Source organism: Leishmania braziliensis, chromosome 30, assembly GCF_000002845.2.
Source record: "Leishmania braziliensis MHOM/BR/75/M2904 complete genome, chromosome 30".
NCBI classification, from domain to species: Eukaryota; Euglenozoa; class Kinetoplastea; order Trypanosomatida; family Trypanosomatidae; genus Leishmania; species Leishmania braziliensis.
The window spans coordinates 405,050-424,718 of NC_009322.2; the positions used below are offsets into that span (position 1 = coordinate 405,050).

At 59.4% G+C, this 19,669-nt stretch overlaps 3 protein-coding genes and 2 pseudogenes across 5 annotated transcripts; all 5 read left to right on the forward strand.

The window, feature by feature from the left end:
- Positions 1-1,114: 1,114 nt before the first annotated feature.
- On the forward strand, positions 1,115-3,817 carry LBRM_30_1270 (conserved hypothetical protein; the record flags this gene model as incomplete). Its single annotated transcript, XM_001566709.1, has 1 exon — positions 1,115-3,817. The coding sequence occupies one exon, from the start codon at positions 1,115-1,117 to the stop codon at positions 3,815-3,817; it is 2,703 nt and encodes a 900-aa protein (XP_001566759.1).
- Positions 3,818-4,767: 950 nt separating this feature from the next.
- On the forward strand, positions 4,768-10,116 carry LBRM_30_1280 (conserved hypothetical protein; the record flags this gene model as incomplete). The annotated part of the gene is made up of 1 exon (XM_001566710.2): positions 4,768-10,116. The coding sequence occupies one exon, from the start codon at positions 4,768-4,770 to the stop codon at positions 10,114-10,116; it is 5,349 nt and encodes a 1,782-aa protein (XP_001566760.2).
- Positions 10,117-11,361: 1,245 nt separating this feature from the next.
- LBRM_30_1290 (hypothetical protein, unknown function) lies at positions 11,362-13,629 on the forward strand (the record flags this gene model as incomplete). Its single annotated transcript, XM_001566711.1, has 1 exon — positions 11,362-13,629. One exon carries the CDS (start codon positions 11,362-11,364, stop codon positions 13,627-13,629), a length of 2,268 nt encoding a protein of 755 aa, XP_001566761.1.
- A 1,592-nt stretch (positions 13,630-15,221) lies between these two features.
- Positions 15,222-15,851, forward strand: LBRM_30_1300 (annotated as a pseudogene). Its single transcript has one exon. A coding segment is annotated over exon 1 (630 nt).
- Positions 15,852-17,005: 1,154 nt separating this feature from the next.
- LBRM_30_1310 lies at positions 17,006-18,510 on the forward strand (annotated as a pseudogene). Its single transcript is given in 2 exon segments — positions 17,006-17,758; positions 17,761-18,510. Coding segments are annotated over 2 exon segments (1,503 nt in total).
- The last annotated feature ends 1,159 nt before the right edge of the window (positions 18,511-19,669 follow it).

Below are 19,669 nucleotides of genomic sequence, written 5' to 3' on the forward strand. Positions count from 1 at the left end.
AAACGATGACTTTCTCTTCCTCATGGCCCTGACGACGGCGGGCAGGGGAGGGGGGGGGGAGGACCACTCTTGTGCGTGCTATCCCAGGGGGCTCAGTACACCACTCCAGGTGGGGAGGCCGTGCACCCCCCCCCGCTCGCCCTGCCAATGCCGCGCCACCCCTGGTGGGGACCGGGCCAAGTGCCTGTGGCGCGGAGAGGTCAGGGCGATTCACCGACACGGCTGTCCGCGGCCAGGTCCCTGGACGGCGTGGCGTCGGAGCACCCTGCACCAGCGAGCACGTTTGTGTCGCCCACATGATGGGCAGGGTGTCGGCGTGACTCGAGCGTACGCCACCCCGAGGGGGATGCACCGGGTTGGCGGCCGGCCTAGTGGGTGCGGCTGCGCGGCGGCTTGAGATGCGTGGCGTGGGCAGCGTCTGCGGCAGGGGTCGTGCACCGATGACGGAGTTGGCGCATTGCTGTAGCACGCGTCTCGGACTGCCTTGCGCCAGGCGATGTGCCTGCGGCAGACCGGCGCACGTGGGGGGAGGGCGAGGGGGGACGGTGGAGCGGCGTTTGACCGCATGTGCTGTATATGGCAGAGAGTGTGCACGTTGAGGAAAGAATTCGATCACATGGAGGGGACACATCTCTCTGTGTACTTTTGCCGGTGTGCGTCTGTCTTCTGCGCTTCAGCAGCGGTTATTGTGCGACGCTGCTGCACACCTTCTTTTCATCTCACCTCAGCTTTGCTGACCCACCCACAGCGCGCCTCTTCGCCTCACTGCGTCCTTTACTCTTGACTTAGCGGCCACGCAAACGTCAGCAGAGCACCACTTGATACGTGCATTTCAAAGTTGTGTGTGAAGCGTCGCTCTTCTCAAGTATAATCGACGCTCATTCTCTCACTACGTTCTCGCCTCTTTCCTTCTATCTGCGGAGCCATACACCTTTCCCTTGCCTCCTTTCCTCAACGCCACGCTCACCAAAACAAACGCGTTGCCAGACTTTGGTCCCTCTCTCTTTCTCTGTGGGTGTGCGTCTATTGCACAGCTTCTCTCACCAACGCGTTTTTTTTCTCCTAATTTCACTCCTGCTTTGCGCAGGTCGTTCTTTCCTCTGCGTGTGTGCCCATGCGCCGTGGCGTGGGTCAGTTCAACCAGGCCTACGGTCGCGGTAATTGCAGCAGGCGAGAGGATCAGCGATGTGGCAGCTACAACGATCGCGGTGGTCGTGGTCGATCCTTTAGGCCGGATTCCTCTTCTAGTAGTCGCTATGATTCGCCCCACCAGCAACAGCACGGCAGCTACGGCCACTACGGTAGCGGCGCGTCGCGGTCGTTTTCTGCGTTGGATGCTGATTCAGTCGCGGACCGTCAGCGTGACCGCAAGGCGCGGCGCCGGCAGGAGCGGCAAGAGAAGAAGCAGTTGCGCATTGAAAGACACGAGCAATGGACTCAGAAATCTCAGAAAGCTCGGCAGGAGGCCCGGAATAGCAGGGCGGCTGACCAGATTCACCAGCAGCGGAAACGTCTGCGAGCAGAGCGAGCCCTCACGTCAACAGCAGCCGAGAGAAACGGCAAGCGACATAAGGGCGAGCAGGCATTAAAGGAAAAGAGCGAGAAGTGTGTTCGAGCGACAGCTAGTGACTGCGTGGAAGGAGGACCTGCCACCAGCCTCAAAGCGGACACGTGTAAGTCCAGCACAGGTGTTCTCGCTGCTGCCGCTGCTGCGACTGCGGTCTCTCCCGCTACCTCTCTGGCGGAAATGACGCCAGTCCCTGCTGAGGTAACCGAAACGGTGCGGCGCCTCGTGAATAAGTTGACAACGGCGAACGTGGTCGACCTTACGAGGGAGTTAAGCGATTACATGCTGTCACCGGGGGTGTCTCCTGTGAGTGTGGTGAAAGGGCTCGCTCAGCAGATAGAACGTCTCTGCCTCCTGGAGGCGGGACCGCTCAGCACGACTGGCACGCTGCCATTTGCCGGACTACTTCGAGGGATGCAGCTACTGCACGGAATCCAGCTCGGCTCCGAGCTGGTTGAACGCATTAGCTTTTCTTTGAAGGCGCAGCTCGCCGCTGCGGAAGAGGCAGCTGCAGGCAACACGCTTATGGTGCTTGTACAGCTGTATCTTCTGTATGGCGTAGACGTGGTGTTTGTCACGTCGCTGCTTCGAACACTGCTTCGCCAGGGGACGCGTCTCTTGGGCCACGGCGACGATGGTGGCGCAACGACGTCCATGGACTCTTCTTCCTCCTCTCCAACCTCGGCTTCTGCGGCAGCAGCGCAAGCCGTTTGCGCGGCCGCGTGCGGTCTGGCATTGATGCGCGCGTGTGGTGAGAAGCTCCTTAAGGAGAGTCCCGCCGAACTGGAGGCGTCCTTGCAGGAGGCACGGCGCGCGTCTGCTCAGATGCGCAACATCACCGGCATGGCTCGATTTTCTGCGCTGGTGGAGGTGATGGGCGACATTGCTGCTGGTCGCACCCGCAAGGCTCGCCGCACGACTACCGAGGAGGCCGCCCCTGCGGAAGCCATGCTGGAGGACCTCTGTTTGCTACTACCGGGCCAAGAGAGAGCCATCTCGACGCAGCGCCGCACGATGAAGCGACTGGTACTGACGACGAATATCATGTCGGGGCTGACGTGGGAGCAGGTGACATCTTCAGCAAAGCCACCGCGGTGGTACATACCGGGGGTAATGATGACTGGCGCAGCGAGCGACAGGGAGGAGGATGACAAGGCTGCTGCGGCGACCGCTGGCAAGCGCTCTTGCATTGTGCCGGAGAGCAAGGAGGGCAGGCACAGCCGTGAGATTTCCGCGTTGCAACCCCCATTATGGACTGCAGCCGACGAGAGTGAGCAGGTGGAGGAGATGGACGAGGCAGAGCTGAAACGCGAGCGGATTGCGCGCATGCGGACGGAGGAGAAGGCCTTGAGTGGTCAGCGCCTTAACACCGAACACAAGCGCGAAATTTTCAGGTGCATCGCCACTGCCACCGACGACCTGGAGTGCTTCACGATGCTCATGTACCGTGACCCTGGCTACACGCGCTTCCACGACGCGTGCGCGGTGCTGCTACAGTGTGCTTACCAGGAGCGCAAGTACAACCCTTACTACGCGCAGGTGCTCATGCGCTTCTGCAGTGCGAAGCCGGCGTGCGTGAAGACACTCCAGTTCGCCATCTGGGACCGCTTCAAGTCCATCCGAATCGAAAGCACCGACGTCGTTGGCTACTTCAACTTCGCGTGCTGCATCGCGGACTTGATGCAGCACGGCGTGTACAATCTCAGCCTGCTTCGCGGCCTCGATCTGGAGAACACGAACAAGACGATCGGCCTCTTCGCGCGAATGCTGCTTCTGCGGTTGATTTTCCAGCTGCCAGCGTTGCGTCTGACGCAACTCTTCTTCGGCGGAGACGGTTGCACCGCTCACGACCTGCAGGTGGACACGAGCGCGCTGCGCCGACTTCTGACAAAGTTCATGTCGCTCTACTTCATCGACGAGAACGCCTCGAAGCGGTGGCTGCCCAGCTTTTACGAGGTCGTCGCTGCAGGCACCAGCTTTGATGTTTCTGCTGCCCCTGAGCCGCAGACTGCACCTGCCTCGCGCAACGGTGCGGCACCAACGGCCGACGCAGACAAGAGGGCTGCAAAGGTGCTGGCACTTCAGCTCAATACCGGTTGCTCACCTTCGACGCTGTTGACCAATGCATCGGCGCCGTTCCGCACTGCGCTCTCAGCATCCAAGTCAGCCTCCTCGGCCGAGGCAATGTTTGACGAGTTCATGAAACGCGTCCAGGTGGCCTACAGGGCGCTCAAGCAGGGTATCGTATGAGTGTGGCCAGCGTGAGCGAGGTTTGTTCTTTGAGCGTAATTCACACGAGTAAGCTAAGGTGCAAGTTTCTTTTTCCATTGTCTCGCACGCTCTCCAGGTATTGCGCTGTCGCCTCCGATCTTTTCTCAGGTTGTCGTGCTTGTACCCTGGTGCCTCCCTTCACAGCATCGTCGGCGAATAGCTGCCCATTCGCTCTCTCCCTCTCCCCAGCTATGTGTCTCTGCATAGCTCGTCATCGGCGTGCGTGCGCTTCCGCTGTGCACTAGCACAGTCCGGCTCGGCAATGCCGCTACGCATGTACGCGGCGTTTGAGTGGCAGCAAAAAGGGCGTATGCTGAGTGTCGGGTGTCCCGACGCCTATTCATTACAATCCTCCTCACTCTCTCACGCTTCTCTTTTCTTCTTGCTCTCCGATTGCCGCCGCTCCCTCCTTACTGCAGTGCCATACACGTACATCGACCTCGTCCTCTCCTCCGCACATAGGCACAGGTACGAAGCCGGCGTCGATGGACGCCGAGGTGGCACTCACTTTCGTGTTTCACCCAAGCACCGGTATATGGACAAGCGAGGCGCACCTTCGTGTGAATGTGGAGGCAGTCGGCGGTCACGGTGGGAGCGCGCACTGTGACGCAGCAGGGCGAGCGCTCGGGGGCTGTGCTGCGCTCTCGTCATCAGCGGCTTCCTCATGCACGTTGCTCATCTACGTCTCTCGCCATCACACTCTGCGCCGGGTCTTCGTGCAAGAGGAGGACGACGCTACCGAAAGCTTTACAGATGAGGTTCCTGGTGCAACTGCTGTTTTGTCATCGTCTTCGGACGCCATGCTTGGCTTGTCTTGCAAAGGCTCCCAGCTGTCGCGCTGCATCGAGGTGCAGCACTACAGCTGGGAGCCTTGCCGTCGACCAATTCGTCACCTCTCTACCAGCGACAGGGAGGCAGCGGCGCTGGCTATGTCATCCGACAGTCGCCGTCGACCGTCTCGAGGAGAGAAGGTGATTGCACTGACGCACCGCCACGGAGAGACAGAGACGACCTCTGTTCGAGCCGGCACCTCGCCGTCCTCCCATCCGCACGTCTTTTCCAGCAGCGGCACTGCCTTCCCCGAGGGCATGCTGGACGACGAGGAGGACGAGGGCGGTGGTGGCGGCGGCAGACTCGTGCTGCAGTTCGACTCCTCGTCGTCACCGCCACCGTCGTCGCCTCTTTCAGCCCTTCGCTCGGAGGTGGCAGTGGATGACATCGCACCCCTTTCATCCACTAATGGTGTGAAGGAGGTCAAGAAGGCCGTGACGGTGGAGGCGACACCAAGCGCAGAGATCCTCTCTGCTCATGTTGGAGCGACCGCAGCACCACGTATCTCAGACGCGGCTACAGAAGCATCGACAAACGCGACATTAAACAAGGCCGCTACGGAGAACGTCGAGGGGAGCGTCAGCAATGCCCCGCGCCGCCTGCTGCTGCTTCGCCCAGGCGCCGACGGCGCGCCCTGCTCGCTTTCTACACCTTCTTCCATGGGAGTGCAGCCAGGGGTGCCGTTCTCAGCGACCTTGGACAGCTCACGAGGCGGCCGCGTCCTCAACATAAACACCGTAACCTCGGCAAAGACAGATGCCTTATCAGCGGTACGGATACAAGAGGCGCCGCGTACAGCGTTGCCACCCTCCCTAGTCGCCCCCACGACCAGGGCAACGGAAGCGAAAAAACGCGCCCCCAACGTAGCAGCAGCGGTGCCGCCGACAACTTTTATTCGGACTTCCGCGGCCTCAGGTGCTCCTGAGCGTCGTGAGTGGCAGCCGTTTCTTCTCTCTTTCGCGTACCCAGGTGGCTTGACGAGTGCTACGTCTACGGCGCAGCAGGCACAGCCGCTGCCGTCGGCTCCGACTGCTATGACGGGCCGCCGTGCCGTCGTCGCTGTACACTTGGAGTTTACTGCCGTCACGTTTGGGGAGATCTCCTCCGACGCCGACACCGCCTTACCAGTCGCGCCCTGCTCACGTGGGGGTGTTGCATCGTGCGGCTGGGCGCGGCAGTGTCGCTCTCGAAGCATCCTTTCGCCAGTCGTATACTCACACGACACCGCACGCAGAACATCACATGGCTACTCAATCATCGTAGGGGATGCGTCCTGGCAGTCTTGCTGCCTGATGTGTCCACAGGTGGCGGCGGTGCTACCTGAAGATAATGATTGCTGTTGTGGCACGACATGTGAATCAGCCGTTAATAGTGGTACTGGCGAAGTGCGCGCTGGCCCGCTGCTGGATGTGTGGGTGCGTGCCGTGTCGGGGCGGCAGCTCTCGGCACAGCAGAGGAGGCGCTGCCACCGGGACACTTTCCCTTCGTCGATGGAGGAATGTATCCCGAACAATCAGCCCCAGCCCCAGCATGAGTCTGTCAAACTGGAGGGTGCTATGAAGGACGAGGGTGTATGCCGAGTGCCTGCAGCGTCGTTGTTATCGTCTGAGCCGTCGCAGCCGCTGTTCACGGCCGTCTTCACGGCATCGTGGCTCTCCCAGCTGTGCTGCGTCTTCACTCCACATAGCATTGCAATGCCACCCTGCCGGCATCCGCACACGGGCGACGCGCTGTGGCCTCGACGAGCGAGGCGCTCCCTGTGGCCATCATCACGCTCATCAAGTTTGCTGTGGGTCGCAACACAGGTGACGCAGGACTGCGTCGTGACTCATCCGCGCTGCCTCACCGACTCTACGTCTGCTCAACGTCTTTGTTCAAGTGAGGTGAAGGGAGAGGTGCGGTACTGGTGGCTGCGGAGCGACCCCCGCCAGAGTGACGTGCTGCACTGGTATTTCTGCCGCGTTTTGGCCTGCTGGGCAAGCGCCACCGCCGCGTCGCTTGCAACGTCTTCATCACATTCGTGCACGTCGCGGTGCGTGGCGAATGGTGCTGTGGAAGGCTCCTCTCTTCTTGACATCATCGTTACGAAGGCCAACCCGCCCACCCTGAGCTTGCGTGGTGGCGCTGTAGGCACTACGTCTTCTGTGCTGGTGGCAGCTGAGACGCTTCATGCAGCAGCGCTGGAGGCCGAGGACGCGGAGGAGGCGCCGTCAGCCGCGACTGCCGCTCCACCTGTAGCTGCAGCTGGAAGACGAAGACTCTCTCCTTCGGCGCTGCGAGCCCGCGTTGCCATCACTGCTGCTGTGCTGCAGCACCTAATGTGGGGTGCAGTGGCGAGGTTGAGTACGAGTTGCACGGGCGAGACGTCGAGGACCGGTGGCGCGGAGTGGACAGAGGGGAGCAATCCTGAGCGAAGACAATCGACGCCGCTGCCACCGCAGGAGCAGCACGTCGCGCACTTGGAGGGAATGACCTCGCGTCTTGTGTGCGCCGCGCGAGTGCTGGCAGTGCACTGGGTGTGTGGCAGTCCGTCTCTCCTGCGCAGCACCCACGCATCACTGATGGACTTTCTTGCAGAGGAGCGGCTGCTACTGTCCTCCGTTTTGCCTGTGGGGCGTTTGCTGAACAGCATGCGTGCCAGCTCTCCAAAGGGCGTCGAGGCATGCGACCCTGTCAAGGTTCCCTCCACCACGGGACTCGACATGCTGCTCCACTTCGAGTCCCAGTATGCTTCCGCTTCATTTGCGGCGCTGGCGTGGCTGTCGCAGCATGCCGCCGACATACAGCTGCTTCGAGGCGAGGGTTTTGTGTCGCTACGTCTCCACGAAGCAGAGAGCTTACTGCTCCGCTCTGCGTTAGCACTACCGGAGTCTCCCCAGCTTGGTAGGCTGGTGGCGCACCACTTGCATTCCGGAGAGACTTCAGTGTTTGGGCTGCGTTCGTACACTGGGGAACCACATCAGCGCTTACCTCTGGACAGCGGAGAAGCTATGGTGGGTCTGTCGGCCCCTCAAACACCCTTGCGAGGGACGGTGAATGTGCGCATTGAACACGCGGCAGTAGTGAACGCGTTCATGGTGCACCTCGAGTGGACGACGATGATGGTGGCGGCCGCGTGTGATACACCCGCACCGGCATTCTCCTCAGGCATCCATGGAGCAGTGGAGCTACCATTTCTCCTACTTGTCTTTGTGGTCGAAGAGGACGTGCGCGGCGTCGCCCATGACTCTGAGGACTCTTCATTGACCAGCGGTGATGATAGTTTCACAGGAACTGGTGGCGTTGGTGGGCGCTCTGTACGCCTGTATCAAGTGACGCCATTCTCCTGGCGTCTGGGCGCTGCTGCCTGCGCCGCCGACGGCTTTACGGCTCGCACAACCCAACTGGTGATGCACGCACTGGACCTGGTGGCGCGACGGCCAGACGTCTTTGAGGGGTTTCACATGGAGGCCATTGCGCGTTTTGGCAGCAGCAAAGCCACCACGGCGGCCGCCAGCGCACGAAGACGAAAGACACTGAAGCGCACTCGTGGTCACTGGAGCGGCCCTGACGGTGCCGACGGCACTGCAGAGAGAGGCGCTTGTGCCACTACCGTATCGTGGAGACGCGCGGCACGCGTAGACACTGCCACCGTGCGACGCAGCGGAGCTCCGCTCCGCGCATGTAAGAGGCGAAGAACGGGCGTGGACGCCAGGGATGTCGATAGGAAAGGCAGTGAGGCGTCTGGTGACGATGAAGATGGCAGTAGCGATGTAGAAGTTGAGAACGACGATGCGAGCAGCCCAGTGCTCAGCGCGTGGTCGAGTCGCAGCTTTCGAGCCGCCGCAGCTGCAGCGTCGCCGCTGGACAGCACCCCTGCACACCGCCGACGACCCGACAGCGGTTTTCCCAAGAACTCAGGCGGCAGGTCTTTGTCAGTGGTTGACACGGCGCGCGTCGTGCCCGTGGTTGTGTTTCGCGAAGATGCTGCCGCCCCGCTGCTGGAGGTGGTGGTGAGCCACGCAAGTCAACTGGCCGCACAGCTCGCGGCGTTCGGCAGCAGGGCAGCGAAGAGTACCCGCAGGAGCAAGGAGGAAGAGGATGAGGCGCAGGAGGAGGCGTCGCGCGTGTTGTGCGCATTGCTCGATCACTGGATTGGCTTCAGCTCACTGCACGCAGCGGCACCACAGTACATTGCTGACTTGCAAGCCTGCCAACGGCACGGCGCTCTCGCACCCATCACGCAACTGGGCAACATGTCAACGCACTCGTCTGCGCTGACAGAGCCTTGCGTCCTTCACGCCTACATAGGCTTGCTTCGGTCTCTGTGGCGAGAATTTGAGCGCCTTTCTCCATTGTTCTCGCACTCTGTGGCGGCTTCTCCTTTGGCGTCCTCACCCCTCACCAGATTTGTGTCGTTGGGCGTACTGCGTGCTCATGTGCTGACTCCTGCCTGCGTTGCGGCGGCTATCGAGGCTGCTATCGCCGAGTACGTCCGACAAGACATCGAGTGCAGAAGACGTTCGCTCTTTGCACAAAGAGATGCGGCTTTTCAGTGGGACTCGGAGGAGGCCGAGGAGGACGAGAAGAGGGGGAGCGGCGCGCGGCGGGGGAAGCCTAAGAAGCACACGCCGCAGCAACAGCGTGTACAGGAGGAGCTGGCGACCGAGGCTGCGGCACGGGCCACATGGGCATCAGTCGCCACACAGATGGAGGCTCTCGTCAGAGTGTTCTACGCGGAGGTGCTAGGAGAGTATCCTCGTCCGTCACCACTGCTGCAGTCCGATGCCCGCTCTCGAGCGCTTCATGGAGCGACGGAGAAGGCCCCCCTCTCTGGGTCGGCAGAGGGTGGCGTGGTGCCATGGGACACGCCCAATTCCCGAGAGATTGCCGCCTCAGAGAGGCGTGCGGCCTTCCAGTCTCTTCTTCACAGTCTCCTGCAGCGAGTGGAGGCTGAGGGGGAGGGGCAGCCGCCGCCGCCGCCGCCGCAACACGGTGACTCAACAATGCTGCCCCTTGTACCAACTGCTCGGCTGCAGCTGACCGGCGCATCCACCGACAAGTCCACCTCGCTGCGGACGGTATCCTCCTCTTGGGAGTCGTTGCAGAGGCGTACATTCGGTGCTGGTGACGTGGCGGATCTGAATGTCACGGTCGCCCAACTAGCAGAGGCGTGTGTGACACAATTCTTGTGCGCTCCTCGGCATTCATGTTTCTGCTCAGCTGGAGCCACTTCTACAAACACGTGGGGCGGAAAAAAACGAGTTGACAAGGTGGCTCCGCGGTCGGTGGTAGGTGAGGGTGCAGCCGCGCAGCGGGCTGCTCAACTGCTGTGTGTCAGTGACGCTTTCCTGCAATCGCGCGGCGAGGGCACATCTACGGCTTCCGCGCACAGACATGTGACTACTGCCAAGCTTGCGCTGCCGCTGGCGCAGCTTATGATGAGCACAGAAGCCGTGCTACACTGATCCGCGGGCTGCTGCGTTTGTGAGGGCACGTGCGCGCCTTTTTGCGTCTACGCTGTCAACAATCGTCTCCAAGGGAGAAGAAAAACGACGGCTGCGACTACAGACAAACCGAGGGAATGTGGCGAAATGGCGGTGGAGAACCACCCGAGACGCTCGACGCGGCTTGTCCACTTTCCCATGAAGTGAAGTTGGACAGAGAAGCCGCAGGGAGAAGGTATAAAGGCGGCTACTCCCCCTTCTCCACTCGATGTCGATGGCTCCATCGGTAGATGAAGCCATCGCCCACGTGGATCAGCGTTCGTTGATGCACATCGAACACGCGAGGAAAGGCGCGGCTGTACGTGCCGGCTTCTTCACATGTGTGCCTCCTGTGAACTGACGCGTTTACAACTCTCCCTTTTATGCCCTTCCATCTCTTCTTCCCTCTCTCATCGAGTACAAGCGTCGCTGCTATCCACCCATTCACCCATCCACACGCACCTACGTTCTATTATATATTTATACATACGCATGTATATGGATGGATGCGTGCTTTGCGGATTCAAAGCGGCTTCGGAACGTTTCAGCAGCACAAGCGAGAGAACAGCAGCGCCGCCGTCCCTTGCACATTTAAGAAGGAGTGGAACCAGTGAGGAAAGTTTGTTTGTGAGTACGTAAACTCACCGCGCTTCTTTGTATGTTTGTTGTGTCTGTGCTCCCAAGGCACCCCACCGCGTCTCTGTCGACGCCTTCCCCCTCTCCCCCACTTTCTCTGATTCGCCATATTATTCTCCATCGTTTTTTTATTTTCTCTCCTTTTCTGCCCCTTCGTCTTCTTCGCCGGGGACCGTTTCTCTGCCTTGCGTTTTGCCTCTCTTATTTCTTCTGACAACTCTCGGTCTCTCTTCCTGTTCATCTCTGCGCGTATCTGACTCCTTCTCCCTCTCCCTCTCTCTCTGTGTGTACACGTGTTCTGGCCTTGTCCTTTCCCTCCTTTTTTTCCTTTGCGTCTTTGCTGTCGGTGGTTCTCTCTCCCCTCCCATGTGTGCACCGTCTTGCGCTCTCATTCCCCCACCTTTCTCTCGCTTGTCCACACTTTGCTGTGTTGTGCTCTTCTACGCTTGTGTGTCTCCGATCTTGGCGCGTATGTGTGTCACTTCGCTTTCGCTCTCGACGTGTGCGTAAACCGCCTTTTTACCTACTTCGGCTAAGTCTGCTTCCTTATTTCGTGTGCACAGGCCCGCTAGTGTTTGGTGTGCTGCGCCCATGTCGCAGTCATCAGCCAATGTTGAGTTTCTGTATCCCCCCGCGGAAGGCGAGAACCCGACGCGGCTTTCGGCCGTCGATTCGGTGCCAGAGGACGCCGGCGAGACACCTGAGCCCCCTGCTTCCTCAGCGACTCCGCAGGGCTCGGCGCCGTTCCCACACCACAGCCTGCCGACCTTGGCAGGCGTTAAGCAGCCAGCGGGTGCTATCTCAGAAACCGACTGCCAAGGCGCCGCTGCCTCTCACAGAGGATTGACCTACGGCAGCGACCCTCCAGACGAGCTGCCCGCCTTCGGCTGCGCAGGTGAGGACGATACGTCCGACTCATTGGTTCAGGGAATGCGGACCATCGCCTATCCGCGTTCGTGTCCGCCAACGCTGTCGACGTCAACAGTGAGCGCCAATCGAGGCCTTCATCTGTCTCCAGAGGCTTCGGGCGTCGAGGGCGAAAGTGAGGCAGCCGTTGCGCGCCGTGATCTCAACACAAAGGATAAGATTGCTGTCGATACACCTAGGATGAACAGCGTCGCACCGACGGTGCCCTTTTCCTCCGCAACCGCTAGTGACATGCCGGTGAGTCTGACGAAGAAGTATCATGGTGATGCGGTGTGCAGGTACCCAGTGGAGGGAGCAGCGGATGGGGTACCAAACCCGCTGGGTCGCGAGGGCAACGGCAACGCAAAAAATGGGGCGACTGCAGGCAGCGTTATCGCGGTGGACGATGAGCAGACCCCGTCCCGCTCTACCACCGAGTATGTGAAGGAGAACAGCGACCGGCTCTTCTCCCTTTCAAGCATCCCTGCCCCCACGACGGCGGAGGAGTACTACGCGCGTGTCGCCGAGATCGATCACGTGCGCTGCGGTCTCGGTCAGGAGCTGGAGGGTGACGCGAAGGACATCTACGGCCCCACGTGGCCCTTCTCACGGCGCATGGTTGCCTCGAAGGTATTCGGCGCAAAGGAGTCCCCGGCGCCGAACTGCGACCGCAAGACAAACATCCAAGCTGTGACCGGCCCGCGGGTTTGGACGCTGCTCTTCATTTATGGCGCCCTCATCATTTACCCAATCTTTACCACCGTCGCCTACGCTGGCGAGCACGCGTGGCAAGGCATCGTCGTTCTGTGGGGGCTCTCCGGCGTCACGGTCGTGTTTGTGACGCTTTGCGCCTTTACAAATCCCGGCATTGTGCCACGCCGGCGGCTGAAGAATGTCACCGACCGCGGCGATATCCTAATCGTGCGCGTCCCGGCGCCGAATGCGCAGGCGGTGCTAGACAAGCTGCGAGAGCTTCCCGAGACGATGACACAACTTCCCGCGGCGAAGAGCGGCAATGGTGGCTGTGGCGCGGACGCCAATGCATCTGTCTATACCGTGGAAGCCCTCCGCAGCGCTGTCGCGGAGGGCGACATTCCAGCAAGCGTTTTCAATCACAGGCGATCCACCTTGTACTCGATGGAGCGGTACTTTGAGACGGATACGGGCCGCATTGTACCTTACAATCCACGTCTGAGCGAGTCCGACTTGGCCGTGCCCACGTTGGAGTTTCCTATCCTCTTCTGCCGAATTTGCCAGGTCGCCAAGGGACCCCGGACGCATCACTGCAAGGTGTGCCAGAACTGCGTAGATGAGATGGACCACCACTGTCCGTGGACAAACTCCTGCATCGGTCAGAGCAACTACCCGTACTTCTTTGGCTCGCTCTTCTTCCTGCATCTGATGGTCCTCTATGCCATTCTCTACAACTTTGCGCAGAACGTTCGTTTCATCTACCTGCACCCAACGTGGGACATCTTGCGGCTCCTGCGCTACGCGTACGGCATGCCGCTGATTGTGTATATCAGCTTCTTCGTTCTCGGCCTCTTTTTCTTTCCGCTGCTGATCAGTCATGTGTACATGATGTGCCAGGGCGTGACGACTGCCGAGATGCTCAAGAAGAAGTGGAAGACGAGCAAGTACTTTGATGGCATCAATCCCTGGTCGCAGGAGCACTGGTATCAGAACATCTACACCCGTCTGTTTAAGCGCTGGCCGGCAGCGCAGGACGACCCGCTGCGCTGGCTGGATTCGCGCTACTACTACGGCGTCACTGTCGCCGCGGCGGTGGAGGATCAGAAGGTTGACTGGCTTATCGCTCTGCCACCGGAAGAGCGCAAGAAGGTCGAGGAGCGCGAAGCTGCCGCACGACAGGCTGGCGCGAAGGCACGTCTGGAGCAGGAGACCGAGATTGTGCGGGCGTCCATGGAGAAGCGAGGCTTCCACGCTACGTGACGCAGCGAGTGCCAGACAAAAATGCCTGGCACAGAGCGAAGGCACGTCTGTTCTCAGGCCTTTGAGCACGAGCGATTCGAGAGCATGCTGTCACGATGGCTGAAGGACGGCCACGTCAGCATTTTCGCCTGGTGTGCACGGCTTCGATTTCTCCTTGTGCGCCGTCGAGCTTATATGGGCGGCTGTTCTGCTGCCGCCCATACCCGAGTAACAAGCAGCAGATTGGAACATAGGAGGGGGAGGGAGTGAAGGGAGGCAGAGGGGCGGCTGACCTGGCATGCACGTGACGCCGCTTCTTTTCTTCCTCTGCCTTCATTCTTCCCCTCTCCCGATTACCATTTCTTCGTGTTCACCGCTTTCCTGTGTGAGTGAGTGTGTGTTTCTATTTATTTTCGTTTCTTTTCCCTCGGGCTTCTACACATACCCACGTGCGCGTGCATGTGTCTTCTGCATTGTCTTTTTATGTGGCTTCTCCTTTCCCTTTGGATTTCGTTGTCTCTCGACTCATGTGCTCAGCTCTCGCGCGCCTCTTTTCGTTTTCTGCTCTTGTGCTCATGCGTGCCTCCAACTTTTCGTTACTGTTTCCCTTTGCAATGTTGACCACCTCACTTATCCCTCTCCCCTCCACCTACGGCTGTCGGTCTTCCCTATGGTTGCGGCGTAAGAAGAAACGACAACATCGCCGCAGTCACGGATTTGGGAGCGGCGGCCGCGCTATGGGGGTGGCATATCGACTGGGCCGATGTCTCTAATGTACCCCCCCTCCTTACCCACACACACACACACACACACACACACACACACACACACACACGGACTAGAGCGGCTAAGCTGGGACCTTCGCTTTCGTTTCTTTTCCCCTCTTTGTGCACCGATAAGTCTTTCCGCCTCTTCTAATACCGCTTTGCTGTTGTCGCTCTGTTTCCTCGCACACGAGCGCTTTCTCTTTCTCTCTTTCTCATGTGTATCCGTTCGTCGACATACACACACACACACACCCACCCACACACACACACGTATGCGTGCCGTATTGTTCCCCCCCTCCATACCGACGCTTCGTGGAGGCGCTCATCTTTTCTTCCTTCCTTGTTTTGTGCAGAAGTGGGTCGGCGTACTTCTTCCTCTCTCCTCACTCGAGGGGCTACACGCATAAAACTAGGCCAGGTGAGCGTGTGTAGTCGCATGAATTCGAGGCAAATGTGCGGTGTGCGGTGCGTATATGTGTGCGTACGTGTGTAGGGGCTGCGGACCACAAGGCTGCTCCTCTTTTCCCGTGCAGCGTCTCACTACGGCAGGGACGAGCGTCACAGTGATGCGTGAACCTCCGTGCGATGTGCGCTTGGTCTTATTCTTTCATGGTGCTTTATCCCCTTCCCCGCATCTTCTGGGCATCTACACCCACCCCAAATATCCCCATTCGTCTCCCTCCTTCACCCCCCCCCCCCCCACACACACACAAACAGATGTACACGTGCATCCATCACACAACTCGCTACTCCTCTGCTTGGACCGACAAGCAAGAGAAGGCAGCTAAGGGAAAAAGGGGTGAGGGAAGGACTTGATCGTAGCAGCACCATCCCTATTATTCAAACATGCCAATCGTTTTGCACGAGGCAAGGCCCTTTCGGCGATGCACCGTGCTGTATCTTCTACCCATCTTCCGCAACTGGAATCAGCTGGCACGAGTGCCGTACCGCTTAGCGATGTAGTGCTTGCACTTTAGTGTTCTGCTCTGTGTTGCGCGAGGCAGCAATCGCATGATTCGCGTCTCTAGCACGCGGCTACGCGGAGGCGGACTACGTCTTCCTGCGACAGGTTACAAGCGTGTGCCTCGCGGCTAGCTTCCTCTGCTTGTTCTTCAGCCTATGGGGTGCCTTGGCAAGCCGCACACTTCGCTTTGGGGGGTCGACAGTTGGTTGCAGGGTTCCTGCCACGGCGCAGCGGCGGTGCTGCTGATCGTGCCGTGACAGGCCACCGCATATGTTGCGCACAGCTGGCATGTGTTTTACACGCTTTCTATCATCCCCATCGGCATCGGGGCCATCACGCTGGGGACACTCCTGCTGGACTGGGTTGGAGCTTTTCTTGGTAAGGAGCGAGATGGACGGAGTGCGGACGGATGGGGCAGAGGCGGAGGAGAAGCGTGTGTGCCACACAGCGCCTCTTTCTGTCGTTGTCGCCTCTGCGCGGATACGGTCGTCAAATGTCCACTGAAGAAATAGCCGCAGTGGTGTGTGCGCATCACATTCTGCTGCCTGCTGCTCTTCTGTGGGTGGACGAATCGACTCCCCCTCTTGACTGCGTACCCCAGCCAGCGGGGCAGCTTTCTCGTGCGGTGCAGATTCCCCCCTCTCTCGGTGGTGGAGGAGGCGCGCACAAGGGAGGCTTCTGAACACGCGTAGCGACGCGAAGAGGCACCCCCTTCCCCCTCCCCACACACCCGCGCGTGACAGTCGAAGGTGGACCTTGCATCCTTGGCGACTCGTCCTCAGGCTGCCCTTCGATACGCCGCCTTAACCTTTTCTCTGCATGCGTGTGCGTAGTTTGGGTGGCTGTGGTGAGAAGCAGCGTGTGGGCTTTTCACTGCTCGACTGGCAGATACGGTGATGACTTGTTACTGCAGCAGTCTCAGCAGCGACAAAGCAGGGTTGAAGCGGTGGTGTCTTTCCTGCCGAGATTGTGATAGCCACTCTTTCGACGTTGAGCGAGTTCCTCTCCACTCATGCGCGCCATCTTTGGGGCACAATGCCTGCCGTGTTTTTCTCTTCCTCCTTTCTTCTCTTCACAGACGTCTTCCTCACTTTACGCTTCAGCCTTCTGCGTAACGGTCTCGCCGGCCTGCATGTCGAGGTAGCAGGCCCGCAAAACAGCAGTGTCCTTCAGAAAAATCACTGGAGCCCCCCGTCTCTCACCTCTACACGCCCACATGGGATGGGGTTCTGCTGCGAAGCGATGAGCGGCTCTTCCTCCATCTACTGTTTCCTTATCAACCCCGTCGCTTGGTCCAGTCTTTGAAGCCATCACACCGCGGTTGTGAGCGCGCTATTTTTCGCAGCACCTCGATGTGCCAGAGCTGCTGAGGTTGTCAGAGACTTGCTGAGCTTTCTTTGCGTGCTGTAACGAGGAGCTGCTCTGGTGCGAGTTGTGCTTGCGTCCACCGTACATCGACTCACAGCAGAAACTCGGTCTCTTCACATTCAGAGGCTCATGGAAGTAGACTCTCTGTGCTTATCATGCAGAGCGCGCCGGAGCTGATCGACAGAGCAGACGCTTCAGCGTCGTCGTTCTTGCTCAGTCGCGTAGCATTGCTGATGCCCCATTGCACTTTAATCTTCCTTTCCCTCGTATTGTGGCTTGCCTGCGGGCCAAGGTGGAAATGAGCACTGACGACTGCGCAGCTTGGATGGATGAGTTACGCAGCCACTGCTGTGCGTGCACTGACACTGCTGCCTCACCAGCAGTGACGCTTGACAGTAGGTGAGACGAAGGCGCGGTCGAATACGCCGCCGCTGGAGCAGGGGTAACTCTCAAAGCGTGGAGCGAAAATATTCTTGGAAACCTCTATGCACCAACGCTGGACGTGATGTACCTCAGTTTATCTGTCGGCACCATCAACTACTTTCTGAACAATGGCACCTTCCTGCGCCCTCCCCGCCCGGCGCTTCGCTGGTCCCAGTACCGACGCGCGTTGTCACCCACAGAGTTCCCTGACCACAGCTGGTACGATACCTGCCTGCTAGATCTCGTGCTACTCTCGCAGTGGTGCACTAACGCGCAGTTCTTTGCCACTGTTCACTGGAAGACATCTTGTGGCACGCGCCGTTTGCAGTGTTGTGATGATACCACCGCTGCCCTCGGCAACACGGGCGCCGTGCGATGTCCGTTGCACCTCTCTGACGAGTTGTGCGGTGCGCTGGGTGCTGTAGACCGCCGCTTTAGGCTTAGCGTTGATGCGTTCCAGCGCGAGTACGAGGCGCTGAACACACCGGTGGTGCTCACCGGCTGCGTTGAGGACTGGTCTGCGCGTGGCCCATGGCAGAACATACAGTTCTTGCGCCGCTTTGCCTCGTTGACGCTCAAGGCGAACGGCGGGGGACGGCTGATGGTCGCCGCTTTCGCATGTCGGCGGTAGACTACTTTGTCTATGAAGTCGCCACCAATGCCTAGAGGCCGATGTTCGTGTTTGACAAGAAGGTGCTGACAAGCTGCACTGCGCTGCGGGCAGACTACGCAATTCCGCCCTACTTTAGGGAGGATTTCTTCTCCTATAGGATCGAGGAGGATCGCCCGCACTACCACTGGCTCCTCGTCGGCCCCGACGACAGCGGCAGTTCCTTCCGCACAGATCCGCATGGGACATCTGCGTGGAATGCTGTGCTAAGCGGGTGGCGTTTTACCCCTCTGCACGCCGTGCCGCTGGGTGTGAAGGAGAAGTGGATCCACAGCGACTACTAGGCGGTGGAGCCGTGCCTGCGATGGTACTACATGAGAGGCGGCTCAATGCCGAGCGGCTCGGCGGTGCGCGGCACTTTCAACAAGGAGCACGTCGGCGAGGCCCATCCTGGTGATGTAGGTGAGCTGCTGCCTGTCGAGGCTCTAGCGTTCCTCGGCGATCTTGTGTGCATTCCAAGTGGCTGATGGCACCAAGTGCTCAACATTGGCAACACGGTGGCTGTGACGCACAACTTTTGCGTCCATCTTACCTTTCCTCGTGTTGTGGCCGACATGAACGCTTATGCAGATCGCACAGTGCTGAAGAACTTTCAGTGTGCGCTGCGGCGTGCAGGACGTGACGAGTTGGCGATGCAGCTGCGTACCCCAAGCGCATAGTACGGCGTGGATGTGTGTGTATTGTCTCTGCTGCGGTGCGTGGTGGGATGAGGACAGAGGCCGACGGAGGTCAGTCATGCACTGCAAAAAAAGATGCATTCACGCCACCCTGGGGGAGGGGGGTTCCGGCGGGCGGTGCGCGCACTGAGGTTCTCAGCTTATCGTTTCGGCCCTAAGAAGCGACTAGTACGGCATAAGAGAGTGAGGAAGAGGTAGCACACGCAAACCGCGCATGTTTCCAGCGGCGCATCTCTCTCAACCCCCCAATGCACATGAAATAGGTGCGTACATTCCCGCCCGTTTCTCCCTTGCCCGAGGTGTGGCTCTTCGTTCTGCTTCTATCGGTGTGTGTCTGACTAGCAGCTCCCGCTGCTTTGCACCCTTTTACGAACGCTCACAAAGCCGCTACACGACCCTACATCCCTGCAGAAACGCCTCTTCTGCATCTCTCTATAGGTCTGCCCGAGGGCCCATCGCGTGGTGCTGGCGCAGATCTGCACCACTGCATCTTATATCCATACACGCACGTCTGCATCACGATCTTCTCGAGGCGCACGCACACACGCTCTTGCTAGCACTGACCCACCCCCTTTTCTGCGTGCGCCTTTCCTCTTGCGGCTCGCCTTTCGTGTGTTCTTTTTTTTTTGTGTGTGTTCGCTTTGTTTGTGTTGCCTTCATTTGTGCCCCCCCCCCTCCCCTCCCCCTTCTCCTCCTCCTCCTCCGGGGGCAGGCGTGGGCCGTTTTGTGTGAGTGCAACTGTAAGTGGGCTAACCGAGTTGCTCCCCGCGGTGCTACTCACCACTTCTCCTCTTCTTCACTACCGCTGCTCTTGCGTGCACCTCTGCGTTTCTCTCTGCCCTCCCATGTGTCTTACTATGAGCCGCGCCTGGCCCGTCTCCGTCCTTCTTCTTCTGCTTCCGCTCCTGCTGAGTGTCTTCCCATTTCGCGTCTACCCTCACGTCTCTTTTCGTGCTTTGGCGTCCTACTTTGTCTGTGCGCTGTGCCGCTGCTCTTGGCACCCAGTGCCGACTGAAGACGAATACGCTCTGCTTGTTGTGCCCCTTTGCCCTCTTTGCTTCCCCTGCCCCCCCCCCCCCCCCTCCTCCTTCCCCGGCACTCCTCCTCGCCTCTTTCCGTTTTACTTCACCTCGCACATTTCCCGTTGTTGATTCTCTCCTTTCCCTCTGGCCCCTGACGACGGCGGGCAGGG